The following is a 22,841-nucleotide window of genomic DNA, read 5'->3' as shown; positions in this document are numbered from 1 at the left end:
AGCCTGCTCAGGGGTCTGGGAAATCTTTGAAGAGGACAGTAGGCTTGAATGAGGTCTTAACTGATGAGTAGGAATTTACCAGGAGGACAAGGAAAGAGCATTCAAGGCAGCAAGAACAACATGTGCAAAGGCGCTGAAAGAAGTCTCAGCATGGGGGATGGTGAGTAACACACTGTGCCAACCACAACGTGGGGTTCACGTGGAGGATGGGGAGAAACAAGGTTGGACAGGCAGGCCAGCTGCTTCATCATGAAAATCCTGCTCTAAAAACTGGGACGTCTGGGGCTTCCCTGGTGGCGCAGCGGTTGAGAGTCCGCCTGCCGATGCAGGGGACGCAGGTTCGTGCCCTGGTCCGGGAAGATCCCACATGCCGTGGAGCGGCTGGGCCCGTGAGCCATGGCCGCTGAGCCTGCGCGTCCGGAGCCTGTGCTCTGCAACGGGAGAGGCCACAACAGTGAGAGGCCCGCGTACCCCAAAAAACTGGGAAGTCTTTCCTATTGTCTAACTGGTATAGACAGACTTGCATACCATTCTCAGGAGTTACAACTTTTGCATATTGTTATAATAGGTAGAGCTAGCATCTTCCACGTGTCAGACACTTTATATTGATTGCCTTGTGTCTTCATTCAATAACCACACTAAGCAGGTACTGTTATTTTATGTTTAAGATGAGTAAACTGAGGCTCAGGGGTATTAAGTAACTTGTCCAAGAGACACAGCTAGAAAGCAACGGAACTGAGCATCAAACCTAGGTCTGACCCCAGAGGCCACACTCTTAATCCACTATGCTTCCTGTGTCCTGGTAGGCAGTGGGGGAACTTGGGAGGAATTTTCAGAAGGGAGTGATGTGTTTGTATTGAGTTTTAGAAGAAGAATTCTGGCAGGGTGTAGAGGTTGGCTTGGAACAGAGTGCGACTAGAGGCAGGGAATCCAGTAAGGAAACCGTTGCACTGGTCTAAATGGAGAACAAGGTGGGGAAAAGGCCCTCCATCATCCATGGGGATGAAAGAGAGGACCTCCTGGAGCCTAAGTAATAGTAATCATAATAATTAAGTGTCTACCCTGTGCCAGGAACTTCCCATGAGCCATTTCCAACTCGTATAATGCTGTAGGGCAAATACTGTTAGTCCCATTTTACAGATGAGAAAGCTGAGGCTCAGAGAGGTTGACCAGCTTCTCTGGACAACACAGCTATGATCCGGAAGAGCTGGGACTGACCTGAAGCCCTAGCCTTTCCTCCCATCTCACTGCCAGAAGGTGGTTGGGCCACACATCAGAAGTCAGCTCTTCCCTCTTGATGTGGCTTAATATTCCCTGCGATACCTAGGGAGTTGGCCCCCCTCCCCTTTGGCCCCAGCAAGTGGCCTTGAGCTGAGGGATGTGGGAAAAGGGGTGCGGAGGAGTGGAAAAGAGAAGTTGGAGAAGGACGAGCTCTGGAGCTCTGAGGGGAGAGCCGGCAGTCATTTTTACCTGTGATTGACCATTCAGGAAGATGTACAAGAAAGTGTACAGGAAAGTGAGTGCATTTAATTCTCTTAACCCTTAAGTTGGGAAGACTTTTGGGAAGTTCTTCCTGCTATCTAACTCTCATCTCTCCTAATGGAGTCATGAATAACCCCAGTTGCCAGTTTCAAGGAAGAGCCCCTGCCCCTCCACCCAGCCATGAGGACATACCTCATCACCTTCCTCATGGGGTGGGACTCAGGGGATGGGGGAGGATTCTACCTACTTACCTTCATGTCACTGCATCCCCAGAGGTGTCCCTCTGAAAGGAGGAAATGACCAGGCCACCTGGCCCAGCCCCTCCTCAGCAGAGAGGGGAAGGAATAGCAGTGTCTGAGGTGGGAAGAGAACTAAGGAGGAGGGGGAGACCTCCTGAGGCCACAGCCTGAAAAACAGACCCAGGGCTCCTGCCTTGAAGGCAGGAGGATCTCTGAGTTTTGGTAAAATTTAGTAAAATTCATGAGCATCATAGCCAAGGTCATATAAAAGAAACCATATCTCTACCTGGGCTAGAAATTGCAGGAGCAGGGAACTCCTGGGTCAGGCCAGGGTCACCAAGGAAGAGAACTTGGGGAGGGAGCTGGGGAGACTACTTAAGAAAAAATGGCCTCAAGGTAAAGAACTCAGGCTTTGGAAGCAAAGGGGCTCAGGTTAGAATCCAACCCTCCTGCTGCAAAGGCAGAAGTACCTTGAGCATGTGTGTTCATTTATTCAACAGAATTTCATTGATATCCTACCATGTGCCAGGCACTGTTTGAGGCTCTGGGATGTTTCAGACAAAGATTCTTGCCTTCAGAGAGCTTATATTTTGGCTGAGGAGACAGGCATAGTACATCAGTAAATTATATTAGAAGGCAGTAAATGCTATGGTGCGGGGGAAGTCATGAAAAGGTGATCTAGATTGGAGGGTGGTCCCATTTTTAGCCACTCTTCTTCATTTGTAAAATGGGGGCAATCATACTTACTCCTCAAGATAATTGTAAAGATTAAATAAAATAACATGTTTAAACCTGCATTGCCCAATCGGAAGCCACTAGCCACATGTGACTATTTTAATTTAAATTGATTTAAATTAAATTAAAATTTTAAAATGATGTTTTTAATATAAATTTATTTATTTTCGGCTGCATTGGGTCTTCGTTGCTGCATGCGGGCTTTCTCTAGTTGCGGCGAGTGGGGCCACTCTGTTGCAGTGCACGGGCTTCTCATTGCTGTGGCTTCTCTTGTGGAGCACAGACTCTAGGCGCACAAGCTTCAGTAGTCATGGCTTGCGGGCTCTAGAGTGCAGGCTCAGTAGTTGTGGCGCACGGGCTTAGTTGCTCCGCAGCATGTGGGATCTTCCCGGACCCGGGCTCGAACCCATGTCCCCTCCATTGGCAGGCAGATTCTTCACCACTGCACCATCAGGGAAGTCCAAAACTTAAATAAAATTTAAAATCCATTTCCTTGGTCATATTTAGCCACATTTAAAGCACTTGATAACCTCATATTGGCTAGTAACTACTGTATTGAACAGAACAGAAATAGAGCATTTCCTAACAAATGCTGGAGAGGGTGTGGAGAAAAGGGAACCCTCCTACACTGTTGGTGGGAATGTAAATTGATGCAGCCACTATGGAAAACAGTATGGAGGTTCCTTAAAAAACTAAAAATAGACTTACCATGTGATCCAGCAATCTCACTCCTGGGCATATATCCAGACAAAACTATAATTTGAAAAGACACATGCACCCCTATGTTCATAGCAGCACTATTCACGATAACAGAAACAGACTCACAGACATAGAGAACAGACTTGTGGTTGCCAAGGGGGGTAGGGGGAGGGAGAGGGATGGACGGGGAGTTTGGGGTTAGTAGACGCAAACTATTCCATTTAGAATGGATAAACGACAATGTCCTACTGTATAGCACAAGGAAACTGTATTCAATAACCTGTGATAAACCGTAATGGTAAAGAATATGAAAAAGAATATATATAACGGAATCACTTTGCTGCACAGAAGAAATTAACACAACATTGTAAATCAAATATACTTGAATAAAATAAATTTTAAGAAAAAGAAATAGAGCATTTCCATAATTGTAGAAAGTTCTATCTGACGGCACTGGTGCAAAGCACTCAACTCAGGGCCTGGCCAAAGTTGTATGTACAGTAATGTGAACGCTTACTGGAGGGCTCATCACTCTTGAAGGACTCAAGCAGTGAAACCGACAATTCTTCGATAGCCTGCCGAAGACCGCCCACTTGATGTTCTCCAGGGTTGAGTCTGAAACAGAGTGGGGAAGAGCCAGGGATTGGTCAGGGCAGAAGGAGAGTAGGAGGAGGGTCAAGTCTACAGGTTAGGGAGTTTGTGTTAAGGATTGCCCAGAGGGTGGAGGTGAGGGGAATATGTGCCTGAAGCAGGAAAGAAAAGAAGAGCAAGAGGGAAGAGTGAGGAGAAAGAGAAATCCAGGCACCCGAGAGCTGGCCCCAGGATGGGTCTTCATTGCCAGCCCCTAGAGAATGGATGCCACTTTTGAGATCCTTGATCTCAATACCTTTATTATTGAGTTCATTCATTCATGCAACATTTGTTTACTGAGCACCTACTATGTACCTGTTCCTGTCCTAGGTGCTGGGAGTGCTACTATAAATAACCCCCCCCTCAGGAACCTTGTTATGTATGATGTGGGGATGGGGAAACTAGACAGTGAGCATAATAAATGTGTATCATACATAATATTTTAGGTGGTGATACGTACTAACAAAAAAAAAAAAAGCAAAGAAGAGGGAAAGGGAAACAAGGTACAGTTTTGGATGGGGTAGTCTGGAAAAGCTTCTTAGAGAAGGTGATGTTTAATCTTGTTTGCCTAGCGGGGAAATGGGGAGTGAGTGCTAAGGGGTATGGGTTTCTTTGGAGGGTGGTGAAAATGTTCAAAATTGACTGTGATGTTGGTCACACAGCTCCATTAATATACTAAAAAGCCATTGACTTGTACACCTAAATAGGTGAATTATGTCTTAATAAAGCTGTTATTTTTGTTGGTTTGTTTGTTTGGGCCATGCGGCTGGCAGGATCTTAGTTTCCCCCACCAGGGATGGAACTGGTGCCCCCTGCAGTGGAAGTGCAGAGTCCTAACCACTGGACCACCAGTGAATTCCCTAAAGCTGTTATTTTTTAAAAAGTTACTCTTTGAAACTAATGTAATATTGTATGCAACTATATTTCAAATAAATATATAAATAAATAGGGGCTTTCCTGGTGGCGCAGTCATTAAGAGTCCGCCTGCCAATGCAGGGGACACGGGTTTGAGCCCTGGTCCTGGAAGATCCCACACGCAGCAGAGCAGCTAAGCCCGTGCGCCACAACTACTGAAGCCTGCATGCCTAGAGCCCGTGCTCTGCGATAAGAGAAGCCACTGCAATGAGAAGCCTGCATGCCACAACCAAGAGTAGCCCCTGCTCTCCGCAACTAGAGAAAGCCCGTGCGCAGCAACAGAGACCCAATGCAGCCAAAAATTAAATAAATAATCACTCTGGCTGCTACACCAAAAAGAGACGGAAGCAGACCAAGGACAGAAGCTGTGGGCATCCAGGAGCTAGAATATGGCGGCTTGCACCAGGGTGGTAGCAGTGGGGAGATGAGAAGTGCTCTGATTCTGGATTTATTTTGAAGGCCAAGCAGACAGATTTGCTTTTGAATCAGGTGCGGGTGTAAAAGAGCATTATCAAGAATGACTCCGGAGTTTTGGGCTTAGGGAACCAGAACAGTTGAGGAACTAGAGTCCTGGAAAGGGAGAGGGGCTAGCCTGAGGGCACCAGTCACCAAGGGCAGCACCAGGACTCTGAAAGGGGCAATATTATGAGTTAGGTTCTAAGAGCCTGGCCTTTCGATTTGGACTGTATCCCTACGTATTGCAGAGCCCCTCACAGCATCAGTTTCCTCAGCCCGTTTTCAGCGAGCTGCAAAGACTGATTGGGACAGACCTGACTCATCTGAGGTGCTGGGAGAGCTTTTATTCATTCTCTTTCCCCTTACTCCCCGACTTTCCACCTGAGACAGCTCTGAGCCAGAGCCCAGGAGAGAATGAGGAGGGGGGATCTTGCAGACCTCAGGTCCCAGAGGGAGTGCTGGACTGGGGTCTGAGCACTGCTCTCAGCTGTCTGAGTCCTGCAGCGGGGAGAGAAGAGGGAAAATATACTCGACCCCCTGAACCTGAACTGTGGGCAACGTGTGTCCTGTGCTTCCACCTTCTCCGGGGCAGGAAGGCTGATGCTGACACGTTTGGGATTGGCGGAGGGTGATCTCTGAGCCAGTTCTTCCCAAGCCAGTGGGAGATTCTAGGAAGTCTTTAATTACAGCCTCAGAGTGGATGCTAGGTTAATGTGATGATTGGAAAGGTGTATTTTTCAATTACATTTAACGAAAAGATTTATAGCCAAGTAAAATATAATTAGGAGGCTGCCAGTAGACAGGCCCCCTGAGAGGAAGAAAGAGAGATGAGACAGACCCCTAATGGGGCAGGCTGGAGCCCAGGCTACAGGACCTGCTTACCCTTCCCCCACTCCTCTTCGAGTATATCAAAGTACTTATCAATTTAAGCATACAAACACATTGGCTAAGTACCTATTGCATGCTGCGCCCAGAGTTTACCGTGGGAACAGAACAAATACTACAGTCCCTCCCCTCAGAGAGCTTACAGACCAGCAGGAGAGACAGACAGACACCAAGTCAAGAGTTAATAAAGGACTTCTCTGGTGGCACGGTGGTTAAGAATCCTCCTGCCAATGCAGGGGACATGGGTTCTATCCCTGATCCGGGAAGATCACACATGCCACGGAGCAACTAAGCCCACGAACCACAACTACTGAGCCCGCATGCCACAACTACTGAAGCCTGCAAGCCTAGAGCCCGTGCTCCACAACAAGAGATGCCACCGTGACGAGAAGCACACACACTGCAACGAAGAGTAGCCAGCTAGGGGAAGGCGGGGCGCAGCAACGAAGACCTAACGCAGCCAAAAAGAAAGAAATAAAATAAATTTACAAAAATAAAATAAAGAGTTAAGTAAAGTGCTGCAAAGGAAATAACAGAATGCTGAACTAGAGAATAACCAGGGCACCACTTTGGATAAAGACATCAGGAAAGGTTTCTCATGGGGGTGAGGGGACAACTGAGACTTGAAGGGTGAAAAGGAGCTGGTCACAAAAAGAGTGAGAGGGAGGCGAGGGGATTGATTTGGGCCAAGAAAGCAGCTCAGTCCCTAGGGTGGGAAGGTGATCTTTCCAATGTTTGCAGAGTGGAAAGAAAGGCCAGTGAAGCTGGAGTATGAAGAGGGAGAGGCAGAAAATGACGCTGGGGAGGGAAGCAGGGACCAGATCCAGCAGGTAAGGAGTTTGGATTTTATTCTACGTGCTAAGGAAGCCACTGCAGAATTTTAAGACAGGGAGCGAAAGGCCCAGCTTATATTTTTAAAAGATTACCCTAGGGCTTCCCTGGTGGCGCAGTGGTTGGGAGTCCGCCTGCCGATGCAGGGGACGCGGGTTCGTGTCCCGGTCCGGGAAGATCCCACGTGCCGCGGAGCGGCTGGGCCCGTGAGCCATGGCCGCTGAGCCTGCGTGTCCGGAGCCTGTGCTCCGCAACGGGAGAGGCCACAACAGTGAGAGGCCCGCGTACCACAAAAAAAAAAAAAAAAGATTACCCTAACTGCTGTGGGAGATTGGATTGCAGGGGGACAAGGTGGGAGGTAGAGCAGAGACTCAGATGAGAAGTGACATGAGCTGGCTTATGGGGGAAGCATTGAGGAAGGAGAGAGGTGTCTGGACTCAGGGTACATCAGTGGTTTTTGGTGAGAGTCTATGTGGAGAGTGAGGTAGGGAGAACTTGAGGATGACTCCCAGGTTTCTGGCTTGAGCAACTAACCAGTGGTGCCATTTATTGATGGGGAAGCCAAGAGAAGAAACAAGAGGGAAGGCATGTGGACAATGGGTTCAGACTTTGAATGGAGACCCTCTAGAGGCTTCTGAAGGACAGAGATCTGAATGACCCACAACAGTGGGGTTCCCTCTCACCTCCCCAATCCTTTGCTTCCTAGCTTGCCCTTCAGCTTTTCTGCAAGTCTAACTTCCACTCCCGCTGTGCTTGGGAGTGCATGCCAGTCAAGTTTGGAGAGAGAATACTGTCATTCATTCTCAATTCCCTTTCACTGCCTAAATTCCTGAAATTCTACCACTAAATTTATACTATACTCCTATGCATTGAGCACCCACTATGGGTCAGACACTGTGCTGGAAGCTTTAGCTACATTATTTCATCCAATCTGGCTAACCGCTCTTTCCATAGTATTAATGTAACAATACAAATAGTGACCACTTAATGACAGCTCTCTTGAGCTAAGCCCTTTACATGAACTGTCATATTTAAATTACACTGAGAAATAACCTGCCCAGGGTCTCACAGCCACTTAGTATTGAAACTGGGATGAGTAATCTAGGATTGTCTCCAGTACGCCAGGCTCTGTGAGGGGGATGAGCACTTCATGAAGAGCGCGTGAATGATGGAGAGGACAGCCATCCGGATGCCTGTCCCCTCTCCCTCACTCATTCTGTCCCAGATGAAGCATAGAAACAGCAGCATCCCCCCAGATTTACCTGGGTGCAGAGGGCAGGCGCTCCTGATGACAACCCCAGGGCCTGCACCGCCCGTTTGTCAGGGAAAGAACAGTTATTATAGGAGCTACCAGACCCTTACCGTAGTTGCCTGGTATCACTGGAGGGAAGTGCCCACTCACATGATGAGGCGTCCTGTTCTGTGACACAAAGCCTCCCCCACACTCTAAGAATGGCTTGGGCGTTTGTGTATGTGTGTGTGCATTTGTGCAGGAACTGGTACAAAAAGGGCCAGGTGACTTGCATACATGTGCAAGCCGGAATAGACCTGCCTCCCATGCATTTCCCTCAGGATATGTGTGTGTGTGTGTGTGTGTGAGGTATCTGGCTGTCTAGGCCCTCACAAAGGCAAATAATCTGTACATTTCTTCATGCCCGTGACTGTGAGTGGAGTTCATGCAGGATGGAAAGGGCCTGGCCCCAGAGTTGAGTTCTGAGCTCAGTTCCCACCTCTTTCTGTGCCGGCTGGCACACATGCCACATGGTGACTGGAGCACATCTGGGCAAGGAAGACGCCCCCCAGGCCCGGCTGGGATACTAAGCCACCCGCTCCCTCCCCCACCTCCAGAACGGAGCGTCCCCATCCCGTCCCCTTTCTCAGCCAGGGACACAGGCAGCAGGCGGGGACACAGCACAGACAGATACAAACACACAGGTGCACCCGGAAATGCCCACAGGCGTGTGCCCCAGAGAGGCACAGACACGGACTTCACACAGGCTTGGGTACACTCACATACACACACACACGCACAATCACACACGCCGAAAGAAACTCGTGGGCAGTCACCACTTGCACAGATCCCGGCAGGCAGAAGTAGACCCGCTAGGGTCCGGCCCCGCCGGTCAGGCAAACCCACCCAGTGCCTCTGTCCGTGGTGCTGAAATCAGACAGACCTCTTTACAGAAGAAAGAGATGGAAAGAGACTTGGGATAGGTAATGGACAAGAAAGGAGGAATGGAGGAGAGAGAAGAGAAGGGAGGGGGAAATCCACAGATAAAGGGGAGAGAGAGTGAGAGAGAGAGAGAGAGAGAAAGAGAGAGAGAGAGAGAGAGTTTAGAAGATACCAGGAGAAACAAAATATTTTGAACACTGGGACAAGGAGAGGGAGGTGATAATGGAAGGTGATCTCAGTCCCCCATTCCTGCCCAAGTGCAGTATCAGGCTCAAGGATTTATCTATCTTTGCCTTTCAGGGCCAAGAATGAAAAGAGTTTGGTAGGGGTACAATGGCATGTGAGGGACCCTGGATATGTGGTTTCTGTTGACCCCCAGTTGTCTTTTTCAGGGTGTCTTCTTGCCCTGGAGGATCTTAAAACAGTATAGTAAGGAGAGAGACACCAGAGAAACCCAATAATGACCCTGCAAATAGCTCCCCACATGATTTCTTATCCCAAATGGTGTTGGGCAAGTGGACAACAATGTTGATCTGGATTTGTTCTGGGGATTGCAGGGATTTAGTGACTGCTTAATTTTATCCACAAGATTGGATTGTGGTTTCCTATCTCCCTCTCTTGAGATAAAAGCTTCCCTCTGGTAGGATTGCATAGTAAGAATGGATCTCCCACCAGCAGCCTCTTAGTTGTGAAATTTATGGAACACGAGTAATGCCCACTTTCCTGATTGGGAGGGGAGGATTTCAAGGACCAAAAGGCTTACCATATAACTAGGCAAGAGAGAATGAAGGGGGAAACGAGAGAGAGAAAAAAGAAGAAAGGGGAAGAGAAAGAATTGTGAAGATAGACAGAGGATGAAAGAAGGAAGGGAAGAGGAAAGAGATTGGAGAATGAGGAAGGGGGAGGGTGGAGATGCAGATGGCAGGAGTGCGAGAGGGCATGAATGACCCAGACAGACTACAGTGTCCAGGGAAAGGGCAGAGGAAGAATGCCAGGTGGAGCAAATTGCTTCTCTCGAGCTTCCCAGAGGCCCAGATTAGACTGGAAGTCCTGGAGCTGTTCACAGTGGCATCGTTCACCCAGAGCTTCAAGCAAAAGACCCCATGGGCCAAGACTATGGATGTGAGAAGAAGCTGCCCTAGCAAACAGGGTGGGTGAGGTCAGATGCAATCAAATCTGCCTGTGTGGTTTCCCCGTGGGTGGGATGGGAAGAGTGGGTGGCCCCTTGGGGGTATTTCCACCTATTTGCACCAGTGGCAGGAAGAGAAAGCAACGTGTGTGGATGATCCCTGGAGAGTGGATATTTGACTTAGGATGAGAAGCAGGCAGAGGAAGAAGAGAAGCAGAAGAAGAGTAAGTGGAAGAGAAAGGATACTGGATCTCCTAAAGTTTTTTGTTTTTTGTTTGTTTGTTTTTTCCTAAAGTTTTTTTGACCTCGTAATTATTCTTTCTTTTTTTCCTATCAAGAGGGAAGAAGCCAAGCCTAGGATACAAGCTGGGCAAAATATGTGTCCTTACCTATAGTATAGGTATAACCAGAGTCCCAAATTCATAGGGTGGTTGAGATGATCATCAGGTCATGTACAATGCTTGTCAGTTACTGATACATAATAAACTCCAAACATATGCTAGTTTCCATGTTGTTGCTGCATCTTGGTCTTGCACTAGGATCAGCTGAGAAATCTTTCATCTATGACTAGAACTTCTTGCTGCAGTCTCAGGTCCACCTTTGGGCACTGTGATTTTCCCAGCTTTTCAAATTTACTCCTGAAGAGAAAGAGCCAGGAGGTTTGCTGGGGTACAGAGGGGGAACCTCATGGTCCAGGGAACAGGGCACCCATCAGGGGCCATTAAGGATGTCTTCCTGGATTCCTGAAAAAGCTGGACCCTGGACCTACATCAGTGTTTCTCTGCCCAGACTGGAGCCTCAGCACCCCACCCTATTCAGTGCCGGTGCCTTGGTCCTGCTCAAGCCTGTACGGATGTGGACATGTGGGGCATTTCTTCCAGACTGCTCTCCCAACCTCGATTCCTTTGCCTTTTTTCTACCTATCCCTCACCTTCTTTCTTCTCAGGAATCTAGTTGGGAGAAAAGGAATTCCCTCACTATTTAGAGGTGTGGGATTTCCCCACCCTTCACAGGCCAAACGGATGGCCTCATTCTGGAGGTCAAGGAAGCATGTGGGGGCTGGTACAAGGAGGGGTGAGGGGTGGCAGGGCAGCCCCCTTGTCCTCCCATTCCCCCCAGCTCCTGTCTCATCACTGTCACTATTCAATCATAGCAGATGGGCTGCAGCTGTGAGCGCCAGCCCGGCACACAGGCTGGTCCGTGCCACTTGGGAGAGAAGGAAGAGAAAGGGAGGGAGGGAGGGAAGGAGGAGGGATGAAAGGAGGAGGGAGAGAGGAAAGGGAAGAAGAGGAGGAGGAGGAAAAGGAAGAGAGTGGAGGAGGAGAGAGATGACTTGAAGAGAAAGAAGACTTGGTACCTTTTATGCCTCTCCCATCCCAGCAGGAGAGCAGAGGCCAGGACTGGGCTCACAAGCTGGGCAGTGCCAGGCAAGATGGGCATATGCCCTTGATTACTACCAGGACTGCAGGCCAAGCCTCTGCAGCCACCACGGCCTCATAAATCAGTTTTTAAGTAGCAACCACATGGACATTTCCCAGCTGAGAGGCCTGGCCTCTGTTAGCCCAGCTAGGGCAGCCCAGGTGGAGGGGCAGGTGCCAGGTCAAGGCAGGGAGAGAGAGAGGTTGTCATCAAGGCTTGATGGGCAATGGGGTTGGAACTTGTTCAGGGAAAACCTAGGGGCAGGGGCTCCCACCAGTAAGGAGTAGGTAAGAAGGTGACAAGTGCTTGGCAGTGGGTCCAGAGCCCCCAGTTAGGGCTCCTAGACGCTGCCCTGGGCTCCCCTGGGGGAAGAGGATGATGGTGCTGCCACTGGAACCTCTTCCCTCCAGGCCCCCCTCCCACTAGGAATCTATGTGAGCGTCAGGGCAGTGTGAGGGCCTGTGCACTTGGGTATCTGAATGTGCTCACAGCACCTGTTGGGTAAGAAGGTATGTCCCCACTATCTAGCCCAGGCCCAGCACAGACCAAGTATCTGTAAAACTGCTTGAATGAATAAGTGATTGAGTGTGAAGGGGGCCAGTTATGCATGTTTACAAGAAGGGGAGCATTCATATCTGAGTGTGTATGATCTCTGAGTTGTGTGTATGTGTGTTTGTGGAGGGTGTCTGTGGGTGTTCTGAGGAGATCTAGCCTGACAGACATCCTTCCACATCCTCCTTTGCAGGATCTCCACCCCACACAGCCCTCCTGGGCCCTGATTCTCCCCTTCTGAGGACCCACCAGTAGCACAGCAGCTCCTGAATTTCACACCCCCAGTCCGATCCCCAGATCGGCGCCTCCCTCCTCCTCCCTGTGCAGGCCAGCGTTGGTGGCTGGGGGTGGGGGCTTGGCTGAGGATGGGGGGGGTCGGGAGTCCCGCCCCTGGAACCGCGGGCAGAACCGCAGGTGGGGCGCCCAGCCTTCCTGCGCCCGGTGCCTCTTCCCTGGGTGAACAGATGTCTCGGAATTTTAGATGTGCTCTCCGCCCCTCCTCGCAATAACCCCCACCCCCACCCCAAGCTGGCACCGGCTGTGGTGTGGCGCCCTCCCTTCCCCCACCTCCGACAGCAGAACCGGCTGATGGATCGGGGAGCGCGGCCGGAGGCCTGGGCCGAGGGGCGGCGGAGGCCCGCGGGGTCCCGGCAGCGGGCTGGGCCGAGTCTCGGAGGCTCCTGGCGCGGAGGGAACCGGGGACGGTGCGACTCGGCCTCTTGCCTTCTCTCGTTCCTTCCCTTCTGCCGCAGCTCCTCAGTCCCGTCTCTCTTCGGTCCTCTGTCCGCGATCTACGGTCTCTCTGCCCCACCCCACAGCCCAGCCGCGTCTATGCAGACCCCCTCCGCACAGAGCCTCCCGCTTCGAGACAGAAACACCTCCTGGCAACTTCGGCGGAATTCTTCCCTCCAGAGACCCCTTTCCCTGCATTCCGCGAGCCACCCCATCCCCAGCTGGCCGCCCGCCCGCCCTCAGTAGAAACCCGGAGCTTATCCGGAGAACATGGAGGGAGGGTAGGAGGGGAGGAGGCTCCAGATTAGGGAGGCTGACGAGGCCGGTCGGCCCGGGCTGAGAGACACCCAAATTCTCTAACCGCTGCTAATTAACGAGCAATCCAATTCCGTGGACCCCCAACTCGGGGAAGGCGGGAGGGACCCGCTGAGGGCAGGCGGGGGCCTTGGCAGGGCTCGGCAGCCGGGTGGTGCCAGGCGCCCTCCCCCACCCCACCCCCACCCGCCAGCATTCCGAGGTAACAGGCATTTGTTACCCAGCTCGTGCCAGGAGCGATTGGCAGGTTCGAGTAGGCACAGTCATTCCGCACACAGATGTCCCTGTGCTCACTCTTCTGATATGAATTCTGTCAGCTCCAAATCTGAGGGAGATGAGCAGACAGCCACACAGACAGTTACAGACACAGACACAGACAGTGCAATTGTCTGGAGGACACAGAACTCCACAGATATTTTTCTTCCCTGAAAAAAAAATTGAATGAAAGAAAAATAAGAAAGGCTCCCACTAATTTGGGGAGACGTGTCTGAACCCCTGAGAGTGGCCCTCACTCCTTCCATCCTCCCTGGGTTGCCTGCCCAGACTCTTCCAGCCTCCCCCAGCACCCCACAACAGCATCCCTGAACTTCAAATCATTGCAACTAGAGTTGTTGCAACCAGAGCTCCAGAGTTGAAGCCTGGGAGGTCTGCTCCCTGACCCAGAACCCAGAATTTCTGAACCCCTGCAAAGCTCTAGAATATCACCAAGGTGTAGGTTCCAGTCGTCTAGAATCTCTGAAATTAAAAATTCCACAACTCCCACTCCAGGGCAAATTGTGCCCAGTGCCCAATCTTTGGATCACCTTCTCCATTAGAGAGGGGGAACTGGGCACTGTCTGGTGCCCTGGATTGGAGGGCCCCGCATGCCTGGTACTCACCGGCTGTCCCCAGCCTTGGCAACCAGCCCCAAATGCAGTCTGCCCTTTGACTTAGGAATGTGGAAAGGTCAGGCCCCATGACTCCTGCCCCTTTCTGGCACTCTTTTCCCAGCTCCAGTTCCCATCCTGACCCTCCACACCAAGGTGGACTTGGCTATTCCACCTCTGCCTGTCCGCCCTGCCCCCCTCCCTGCGGCTGGGGGAGCGACCTGGTTGGTCACTGGGCATCTGTGAGCAGAGCGGGCATGAAGAGCCACTGGGGTTTTGTTCTCCCTGGGCAGCCCATGCTGGTGGAAGAAGGGGAGGCAGGCAAAGGGGGCAAAGAAACTCCACAATGTCGGAGGAGAGGGCACAGAAGGGTTTGGGTTGTGGTTTGTTGGATTGTTTTTTAAATTTTTTCTTTCTTTCTTTTTTAAAGCAAAAGCCCCCATCCTGTGTCATCATTTTTATGGGATCTGCAATTCTGGCAAAAATCTGTCTTTAATTTAGCTGTCCATATAAAACTCCTCACTGTATAATAATGAACAGATGCCATGGAATTTAAGCTGGAGCCTCAGCTCCTCCCCGCTTTCCCCCCGCGCCTGGCACCGGGCACCGGGCACCGGCTGAGTGGCACAGACTGGCACCAACGCGCGAGCGAAGGGTGGGCAGGGGGCGACCTGGGCTCAGCGCCAGGGCTCTGGGGTGGTGAAGAGGTGTCCAGGCGCCGGGCTTAGCCAGCCGGGAGCTTTTCTCGTGGAGGCACCAAGGGAGAAGTGTTTGAGGAATTTTTCTGTCTTTTGCTACAAAGAGATCAGTAGTTAAGGATTTTGTTTTGGTTTTGCTTAGGGGCTGTGTGGTTCTTCTCAGATTTTTAAAAAAAGCACCTCCCTCCCCCCAATATAAACCCAAGTGTTTTCGCTATTTTAACTGAGTTGTTTTGAACCCACCCGCTGCGCGGCGCCCCGGCCTCTGCCTCCGAGCCCAGCCGAGCGCTCGTTCGCTGCAAGCGGGATCCGTTCCACAGCCGGCCGGCCCACGGAATCCTGGGCGCCGTCGCCCCCGGGGACTCCCGGGCACCTCCCGCAGGGCAGGAGTACCCTGTTGCCCTCCAGGAGTGAGGCTGGATGTGGCATCTGAGTAAGCAGCAGGAGAGGTGAAGGCAAGAGAGAAATCCCTACTTGCCCCACACGATTCGCTCGCTTTTCCCAAGGGGAAAGAAAAAACTGCGAGTCCAGTGTCCCCTGCTGCCTCCGCCTGTGGTCGAGAAAGCAGGCATCGACTCGGGATTGAGGGGTTGGTTCTGAGCACCACCACCACCACCCCGCCCACCTCTCGCCTTTAATGCGACTCTGGCGAGAACAGATGTCCCAAGCCGGGCGGACTGCCCAGACCCCGCCCAGCTGTGCCCTTGGCGAAGACTTGGCTGAGGGTAGGAACTGGCACGCGGGTCCCCAAAGGGGTTTGGGGGCCCCCTCGGCCCTGGCGGACCTGACTTCGCAGCCTTGGCCTCCTGGCTAGCACAGCCTCGGGCGGGAAGTGGAAGCGCCCCAGAAAGACCTGTTCCTAATTCAATTAATTCCGAAAAGAGGAATGAGACGCAGACAGGAGTGGAGAGAAGCCCAGAGAAAGGTTCGAATAACGGAACATCGGGCACACGCTCTCGGCTCTGGAACCCTGCAACCGCAGTCCGCCTGGGAGGCTGCGCTGGGCTCCTGCGCTGGAGTGGGCAGGCAAGTGGGCAGCAGCAGAACACACCCAGGCACACATCTGGGCAGCGTCTCCACCCAGCGCAGTGCCCCAGCTCCTTTGGCACAGGCAGCATCTAGGGGTTCCCTCGCCCTCTCGCCCGCCCCGAGTGCCCCAGCTTCCCCTCCCCGCACTAGGGGGCTGAGGTCCCCATTCAGTGGCATCTGCCCCCAGAAACAGGTTGCCCTCCTGCTTGTGAGCCCAGGCTTGGTCTGGGTGTTCTCATGCTGGCACTCCTGAGCGGGTGGGGTGCTCCTACCCCATTGCTTTAGGGTGGAGAAAATTTCAGAGAGCAATAACGACCCTCCCAAGGTGTCTGTGCCCTTTCTTACCACTTCTCAACCAGGAAAACTTTGTCCGGAATTTTAAAAGAATGAGGAATAGAAAGGCAGAAGCCACTTCAGGATTTGGAAAAGGAACAGGCTTTCAAGACTTTTCACCGCTCAGGTCGTCACCTCCCCTCTGGGCCTGTGGCCAGTGCCTGGGCACCCAACCCTAAAGAAAGAAAAGTGACAGTGTCTTGGGCTGTGAGCTGAGAAGCCTGTTGTGACAGCCAAGGCCCGTCTGCCCCCTCCTACATCTCACCAAAAGAAAAAGCTTTCTCCTTTGAGCACACATGGGCAAGTCAGGTGTGGAATCCTGTGCTCACCCTTGCTGTCACACGGGGGGGCTGGGAGTGGATGTCAAGGCCAGGGCTGGTCAGGCCTGGCCTCCACTGTCTCTTTCTTCCTGCCTTCCTTGAGAATTAAACTGTGGAATCTAGAACTATCCCTCCGTCTCAATGTTCCCTCAAATCAACAGATTCCTCCAAGGAGCAGGCAACTTCAGGTTAAAGATTTTGGGGAAGAGGAGGAAGAAAATGTTGCCCGAGAGGGAATGAAACCTCTGACCTCTGAGGGGGAATCCTTTTGCATCTCCCTTCTTGTGGACTTTCCCGTAAAAGGGAAAAAGAGAGAAGTAAACACAAGACAGTGGAATCTAGGGTGTGTCAGGACTTCCCTGTCGCTGACTCCAATGGGGCTCAGTTTCCCTGGATTGTACTCAATGATTTATGGAGCTGTCCTGGGTGATGAATTCAGAGCTGAGGGTTCACTGGAGGTTCACTTGGGGGTCAGGGTCCAGATCCTGGCTGAAATAGGGTTAAACGGGGAGAATCAGTAGTGCTTTCCCTCTCTCCCCTGATGTACAAATGACCTGGACTCAGAGACATCTCTATTTCCCAGTCATTTCCAAACGCTGGACTTTGAATGGGGGTGGGAAAGTCAAGAGCAGGATGCCCTCCGGATTGATCTCGGCTCCAGCCTTCGGTGTGACAGCCCAGGGGTTGAGCTGAGACGGCTGGTTCCTGCTTGGAGATCCCATTGCTCAGGCTCGGGCAAGAAGGGCATGCGACGTCTCCCCTTGCCCTCTCCCTCCCACCGCTCTGGCCCCTTTTTTCCTCCCCGCCCCCCAAAACACACCTCCTTCTGTTCCTGGAGCTTCTCCGTGTGTGCGCGCAGAAGTGGGAGAGCAGCGAGAGAAAAAGACCTGCGAGGGGGAGTTTGGGGCCGTGTGTCCGCGCGCATCTTCTTCTCCTGCTCATCTCGCCAGGGAAGCTGAGTGTTGGGGAGGGGGGCGATGGGAGAATAGAGCACAGCCGGAGTGCAGAGAGGTGGGGGAAGGGTCAGGAATTGGGAAAAGGGCGGCTCACGAGGACGCCGGTTTCACAAGATGCGGAGGCGCTAGGGATCCCCGCCCCCAAAGGGGCCCCGGGCGCTCCGTCCGCCCGAAGTGACCACAGACGCAGCGGCCCAAGAGTCGTCAGCATCCTTGGAAAGGGCTCGGATCCGGCTTCAAAAACAGAATCGAGCCGCGTGGAAGAGCAAAGCGCAGGAGTCTATGGTTTGGCCCGGGGAGCCACGTGGAGGGGTCTTTTGCGTCGGGCCCCAAGCCATTTGGATGCCACCCAGCCCGGGACTTCAGAGGGCGTTCTGGGAAACCAGCTGAATCGGAGGGAATCCCAATTAACCTTGCTCTTAGGGCAGGAAAAGACTCAGGCCTCGGGATGTGTACCGAGTTCCTTTTCTCTCCAGTTGCCCCTGCCAGGCCATGACCCATGCCATGAGCAGACCTGACTCCTTCAGATTTGGGTCTGAGGTTCTCACCTTGGTCCATACTCCATGCAAGAAGTGAGGGAGATTGAAGGTGGGCCGACTTCTTTCTCCTAAGAATAGGGGTGATTTAGAGGTCTATAAGAGCCCCCGCCTTAGACCACCGACAGGGGCGAATCCTCAGAACGAAAGGCCCAGTTCTAAATCTCACGCTAGAGAAGCGATCCTACGAGAATTCCAGAGAACGCGGTGAAATTTGGAAAGGATTCCAGTGAAATTCTCCGAAAACTGTAGGAGAGTTCCGCCCAGAATTCCGGCAGGCCAGGCATTGGGGAAGGGCCTCACGCTGCGCGGCACTCCCTGGAGCCAGGGAAGCTCGGCCTCCCTCTGGGGCAGGAAGAAAGCGCGAGGCTGGACGAGCGTCAGCACCCGGGAGCGGACAGCTCCCGGCCCGGTCCCTGCTCCGCGCCATCCATCCCGGGGTGAAGGAAGGAGGGCCACGTCTCTACTGAGATGGTCATTTAGGGGAGTCGCCGCGCTCAGGGTCAGAGAGTATAATCCGATCTTCCCTTTTGCACCTAGGGAGTCCTTCTTCAACTACCTTTCCCTTTCCCCCTTTGTCAGGGTGCTCTCGTTTTGGGGTCTTGGATCCAACCTTTAAAAGCCTCAGCGTGCCTGACCTCAAGCCGCAAACTTAACACTACAACGCCCATTTCTGCTCTGAAACGGGCAGAAATATTTATGAAAAAATAATTTAAATAAGCAAACTCAGAAACAGTCTGGTCCTAGTACTCCTTAGTGTATTCAGGCTTTGGGATGGGGGCTTTGGGACTTAGACCCCTCTCCAAATATTCCAGGGGGCACTGATGTCTGGGGGGGAGTTCTTTCCGGGAAGTCAGTTCAGAGCAGCCTCTGTCCCTGAGGATCGGAGAAAGAACTCTGGGGCTATCTTGCCTGAGAGGGGGAAGCGGCTTGGGCCGAGGGCTCCTCCGAGGCGCCCTTCCTCCGTCTGCCTAAGTTGAGGGCTTCCTTCTACCGGGAGCTGCACCAGGCAGGAAGGGGGTTGTCCCTGTGTAGACCACAGGGCTTCTCGAGGCCCTGTCAGGGGAAGCCTGTGGCTAGGTCAAGCTCCACTCTGTCTACCTGGTGGACTCCTAGACTCAGGTCCCCTCATAGAACTCTGGGGTGTTCCTCCAACTTCATCAACACCCCTACAAATTTCAGAGTTCCTGAGGCTGAAAAAGGCTGATTCCCTTGAGTCCACTGAAATTGCAAATTTAAGACTGAAAAGACTTCTCCCATTAATATTTCATCCTCATAACTTTATAGTTTTTTGTTTTTTTATTTTAAAACACCCCTGTCTGGCTCAAATGGTTGTCTCTTCATTTCTACACACTTGTTTTCTGCAGCAGTGAGCAGAGGGTTGTAAAATGACCGACTGCTCCCAACTCGGTCATTTTTCAGTGATGAAAAGATATTTTGTTTTCGAAAGAGGTGCGTGTGCATGTTTGGGAACTGAAGGAGCGTAATGAGATTACTGCAATGCTTTGTGCTGGGGGCGTTGGGAGGGGGTTTAGTGTGGGAATCCTACCCAGGAATGCCCAGGGTCCCTCTACATGGCCACTGCACAGTCACTTGACTCTGTTTCTCCATCACCCGGAGTCCCAGCTCAATCCCCCGAATGAAATGAGGCCACCGTGAGAAACCGGTCCGGCTTTGCATCTCATTTACATAAATATTTATTAATCGTCATTAAACTGAACAGAAACACGCAATGCACTTCGGGTGTCCGACGGGAGTTTCATCTTCACTACAAGAGGAAGGTAAAATTGCGTGTGAGTGTGTGGGTGAGTGTGTGGGTGTGTGGCCTGTGGGTTTGCATCTTTGCAGAGTGTGTTTGGATGCCTGATCTCCTGCCTCCGGTGGGAAGAGGTTCTCCTTTTGCCCCCTTTTTTGGGAAATCTCCAGAAGGAGCCCTCAGCCCTCTCCCTGCCCACCTGCCAACCAGAGCCAAGAGGATGTCTCGGACAAAAACCCCCTCTCCAGACACTGGAAATCGCTGGGCATCTGGCGCCCACCGAGGCACAGTCGGGCAGGGGTGGGGCTGCCTCCAGTTCTCGGTCTCCTCCCTCGTCCCGGGAAAGGACAGAGTTGCCTGCGGGGAGGTGGGGTGTGCGGTGAGCTCTCCTCTCTCTGTCCCCGGACGCCCGCGCCGGGGCTGCGTGTGCGTGCGGTGTGGTGTGCGTGTGTGTCTTCCATGCAAACCCTCCCTCCCCAAACCGACCCCCCCAACAGTTTGCCATTCCATACAAATTTGGAAACAGATTTTTAAAAAACAGCAGGACGCACAGCGGGGACGGGGCGGGGGAGGGCAGTGGCACTGGGGCCCCAAATCTCCGAGTCACTGATTGTAAGAACCTGGGGAGGGGAGGGGCAGCGCCGGCCCCCACTTCACCAAAGTGCACAGATCCGCGCTTGGGCGGCGCGGCCCGCGGGCCGGGGGGGTGGGGAGCATCCCGGGGCCGGGCCGGGCCGCTAGGCTCAGTCAGAACCTCCTTGCATAGATATTTGTGTCTTTTTATTATTGGTAGTAGTATTTTTTGCCTTTTATTGCTTCTAAAAGTTCTTACTGCGTTTTCTCTCCGATCCGGACTCTGCGTTCGGCCTCCGTCGCTGTTTTTTTTTTTTTTTTTTGTATGTTTGTTTGTTTGTTTAAAAAAGGGAAAAGGGAAAAATGGATTCTAGTTACAAATTGTCTTGGCCTCTCTCTTTCCTTCAATCCACATTCCCTCCCGCCAAAATTAAAATCACAAAACGCTTAGACTAGGGGTTAGGGATGATGAGGGCTTCCAGGTCCAGGCTCCGTGCCCTGACTTCTGCCCTCTTCAAGAAAGAGGGGGCGCCCGGCAGCTCGGTGTCTGTTCTAGTAATAATAATAATAATAGGGGGAGAACAGTATCCCACAGCTCAGCTGCCCCCTTACCAAAGCCTTTGGGCCTGCAGGGGGAAAGGGGAAGAGAAAACCTAAGTGCAGGGATTGGGAATTGGTGGTGGTGGGGGGGATCTCCAGGGAGTGCCCAAAGAGGGGTCCCTGTAGAAGTACTCCCTGGGAAAGAGGAGGAGGGAACCCCTTGGGGAGAGAGAAGGCAGTCCCCTGGGGGAAGCGAGGCCCCTGGGACGGGCCACCCACAGGTAAGAGGACCGCGCTGCCTAGGAGAGCGGCACGACCGGCAGCCCGCTCCCCGCGCCCCGCGCCGGAGTAGGTGGGGTGCCCCTGCGCTCGAGGGGCCTAGGGGCAGGGGTGCGGGCAAAGGCAAAAGAAAAAGAAAGGGGCGGGCGCGAGGTCTCAGTTATGGAAAAACGCATTGAGCTCCTCGTACACGGGGCCCCGGTCGTGGTGAAGGTGCATATCGTAAGACAAGAGATTCTCCGAGTGGACGCCCCCGCGCACAGCCGACGAGCCGAAGACCAGCCCGTGGCCCGTGGGCCGCGAGCCGGGCAGCGCCGAGTAGTGCATAGAGTAATGGTAGCTCTTCTCGTGGTCGGGCGACGAGTCCTGCTTGAGCGAGAAGTTGCCATTGAGACAGAGCGGGGGGCTGAGCGGGCCCTCGTACTCGGAGCTGTTGTAGTCCGGGCTCGCACCGCCGCCGCCAGCCGCCGCGTACAGCGTCTCGTAGGCGGCGCAGTAGCCGTGGGTCCGCAGGGCGTGCGCCGCGCCGCTGCCCAGGCCGCCCGCCGCCTGGCACTGTGCGCCCGCCAGGCGCGAGCACGGGTACGGGTAGGGGTGCATGGCGAATGGGCCGCCGGAGCCGTGGAAGCGGCCCGTGCCGTCGGCGCCCTGCTCAGTGAGGAAGTTGCGCGAGTTGAGCTGCAGGCAGCCGGCCACCAGGTTGGTGGTGGGCTGCGACAGGCCCTTGCACAGCGTCTGCACGTAGGACACCAGGTCGGGTCGCTTGCCCGAGCGCAGAATCTCAGAGAGCGCCCAGATGTAGTTCTTGGCGAGGCGCAGCGTCTCGATCTTGGACAGCTTCTGCGTCTTGGAGTAGCAGGGCACCACCTTCCGCAGGTTGTCCAGCGCCGCGTTCAGGTCGTGCATGCGGTTGCGCTCCCGAGCGTTCGCCTTCTGCCGCCGCAGCTTGGAGCGCTCCAGGCGCGCCTTGGTCATCTTGCGCTTCTTGGGCCCGCGCTTCTTGGGCCGCTCGCCCTCTGCCTCGTCCAGCCCTTCCTCTTCCTCCTCTTCCTCCTCCTCCTCGCCCCCCAGCTCGCCTTCCTCCTTGACCTCGGCCAGCGCGGCCTCCGGCACCTCGTCAGCACGGAGAGGGACGGGCTTGGCGGCCCGGGCGGGCCCCGGAGCCCCGGGCCCCGGCGGAGGCGGAGGTGGCGGCGGCGCCTCGCCCTTGTCGCTTCTCGGCTCGTCGTCGTCGCCGTCGCCCCAGCTGGCGAACTTGGGCACGTCCGAGAGGAGACCGGGCTCGCTGAACAGGCGGGTCAGCATGGTGCCTGAGGGCGCCCGGGGGGCGGGAAGAGGAGATCGTGCCCCGCCTCCACCCCCGAGTCCGGTGCGGGTTCCCGCCCGGGGGGCCCTGGGTGCCCACCTCCTCCGCTTGCCCCACCCCGAGCCAGCCCAGCCCAGCCCCGCCGCCCGCCCGGGGTCTCGGCACAGGCCCTTTCTCCGGCGCTGGGCCCCGGCTCCACCCCTCGCCTGAACGAGGGGCCGCTCCCCGCGCCGGTCCTCTCCGGGTGTGGTCGGGGACAGAACAGGGGCTTTAGGGAGCAGATCTTTCGCCGGGGGGAGGCGGCGCGATCGCCAGGAAGCCTCTTTCTCCGCAGCCCACTGAGCTGCAGCCCCTAGGGGAGAGGGAACCCTGGGCGCCTCCGATGCCCACCCCATTAGGGGGCATCGTCCCGGGAAGGGGGGATTTAGGGACCCTCCTGTCGGCCGAAGACGCTGCC

General features: G+C 53.7%; 1 protein-coding gene across 1 annotated transcript; it reads right to left on the bottom strand.

Moving 5' to 3' along the window:
- Positions 1-19,609: 19,609 nt before the first annotated feature.
- NEUROD2 (neuronal differentiation 2) lies at positions 19,610-22,384 on the bottom strand. Its single transcript, XM_024745245.1, has one exon. It carries the CDS (start codon positions 22,381-22,383, stop codon positions 21,235-21,237), a length of 1,149 nt encoding a protein of 382 aa, XP_024601013.1. The 5' UTR covers position 22,384; the 3' UTR covers positions 19,610-21,234.
- Positions 22,385-22,841: the final 457 nt, after the last annotated feature.

The sequence above is a fragment of the Neophocaena asiaeorientalis genome, unplaced genomic scaffold (assembly GCF_003031525.2).
Source record: "Neophocaena asiaeorientalis asiaeorientalis breed wild unplaced genomic scaffold, Neophocaena_asiaeorientalis_V1.1 scaffold1, whole genome shotgun sequence".
Classification (NCBI taxonomy): Eukaryota; Metazoa; Chordata; class Mammalia; order Artiodactyla; family Phocoenidae; genus Neophocaena; species Neophocaena asiaeorientalis.
Note: the sequence above shows the minus strand (reverse complement) of the source record. Positions and strands in the feature narration are given on the sequence as shown.

Excerpts from the sequence above, each read along its gene's own strand:
- NEUROD2 (XM_024745245.1), bottom strand. The coding sequence starts at position 22,383 with ATGCTGACCCGCCTGTTCAGCGAGCCCGGTCTCCTCTCGGACGTGCCC.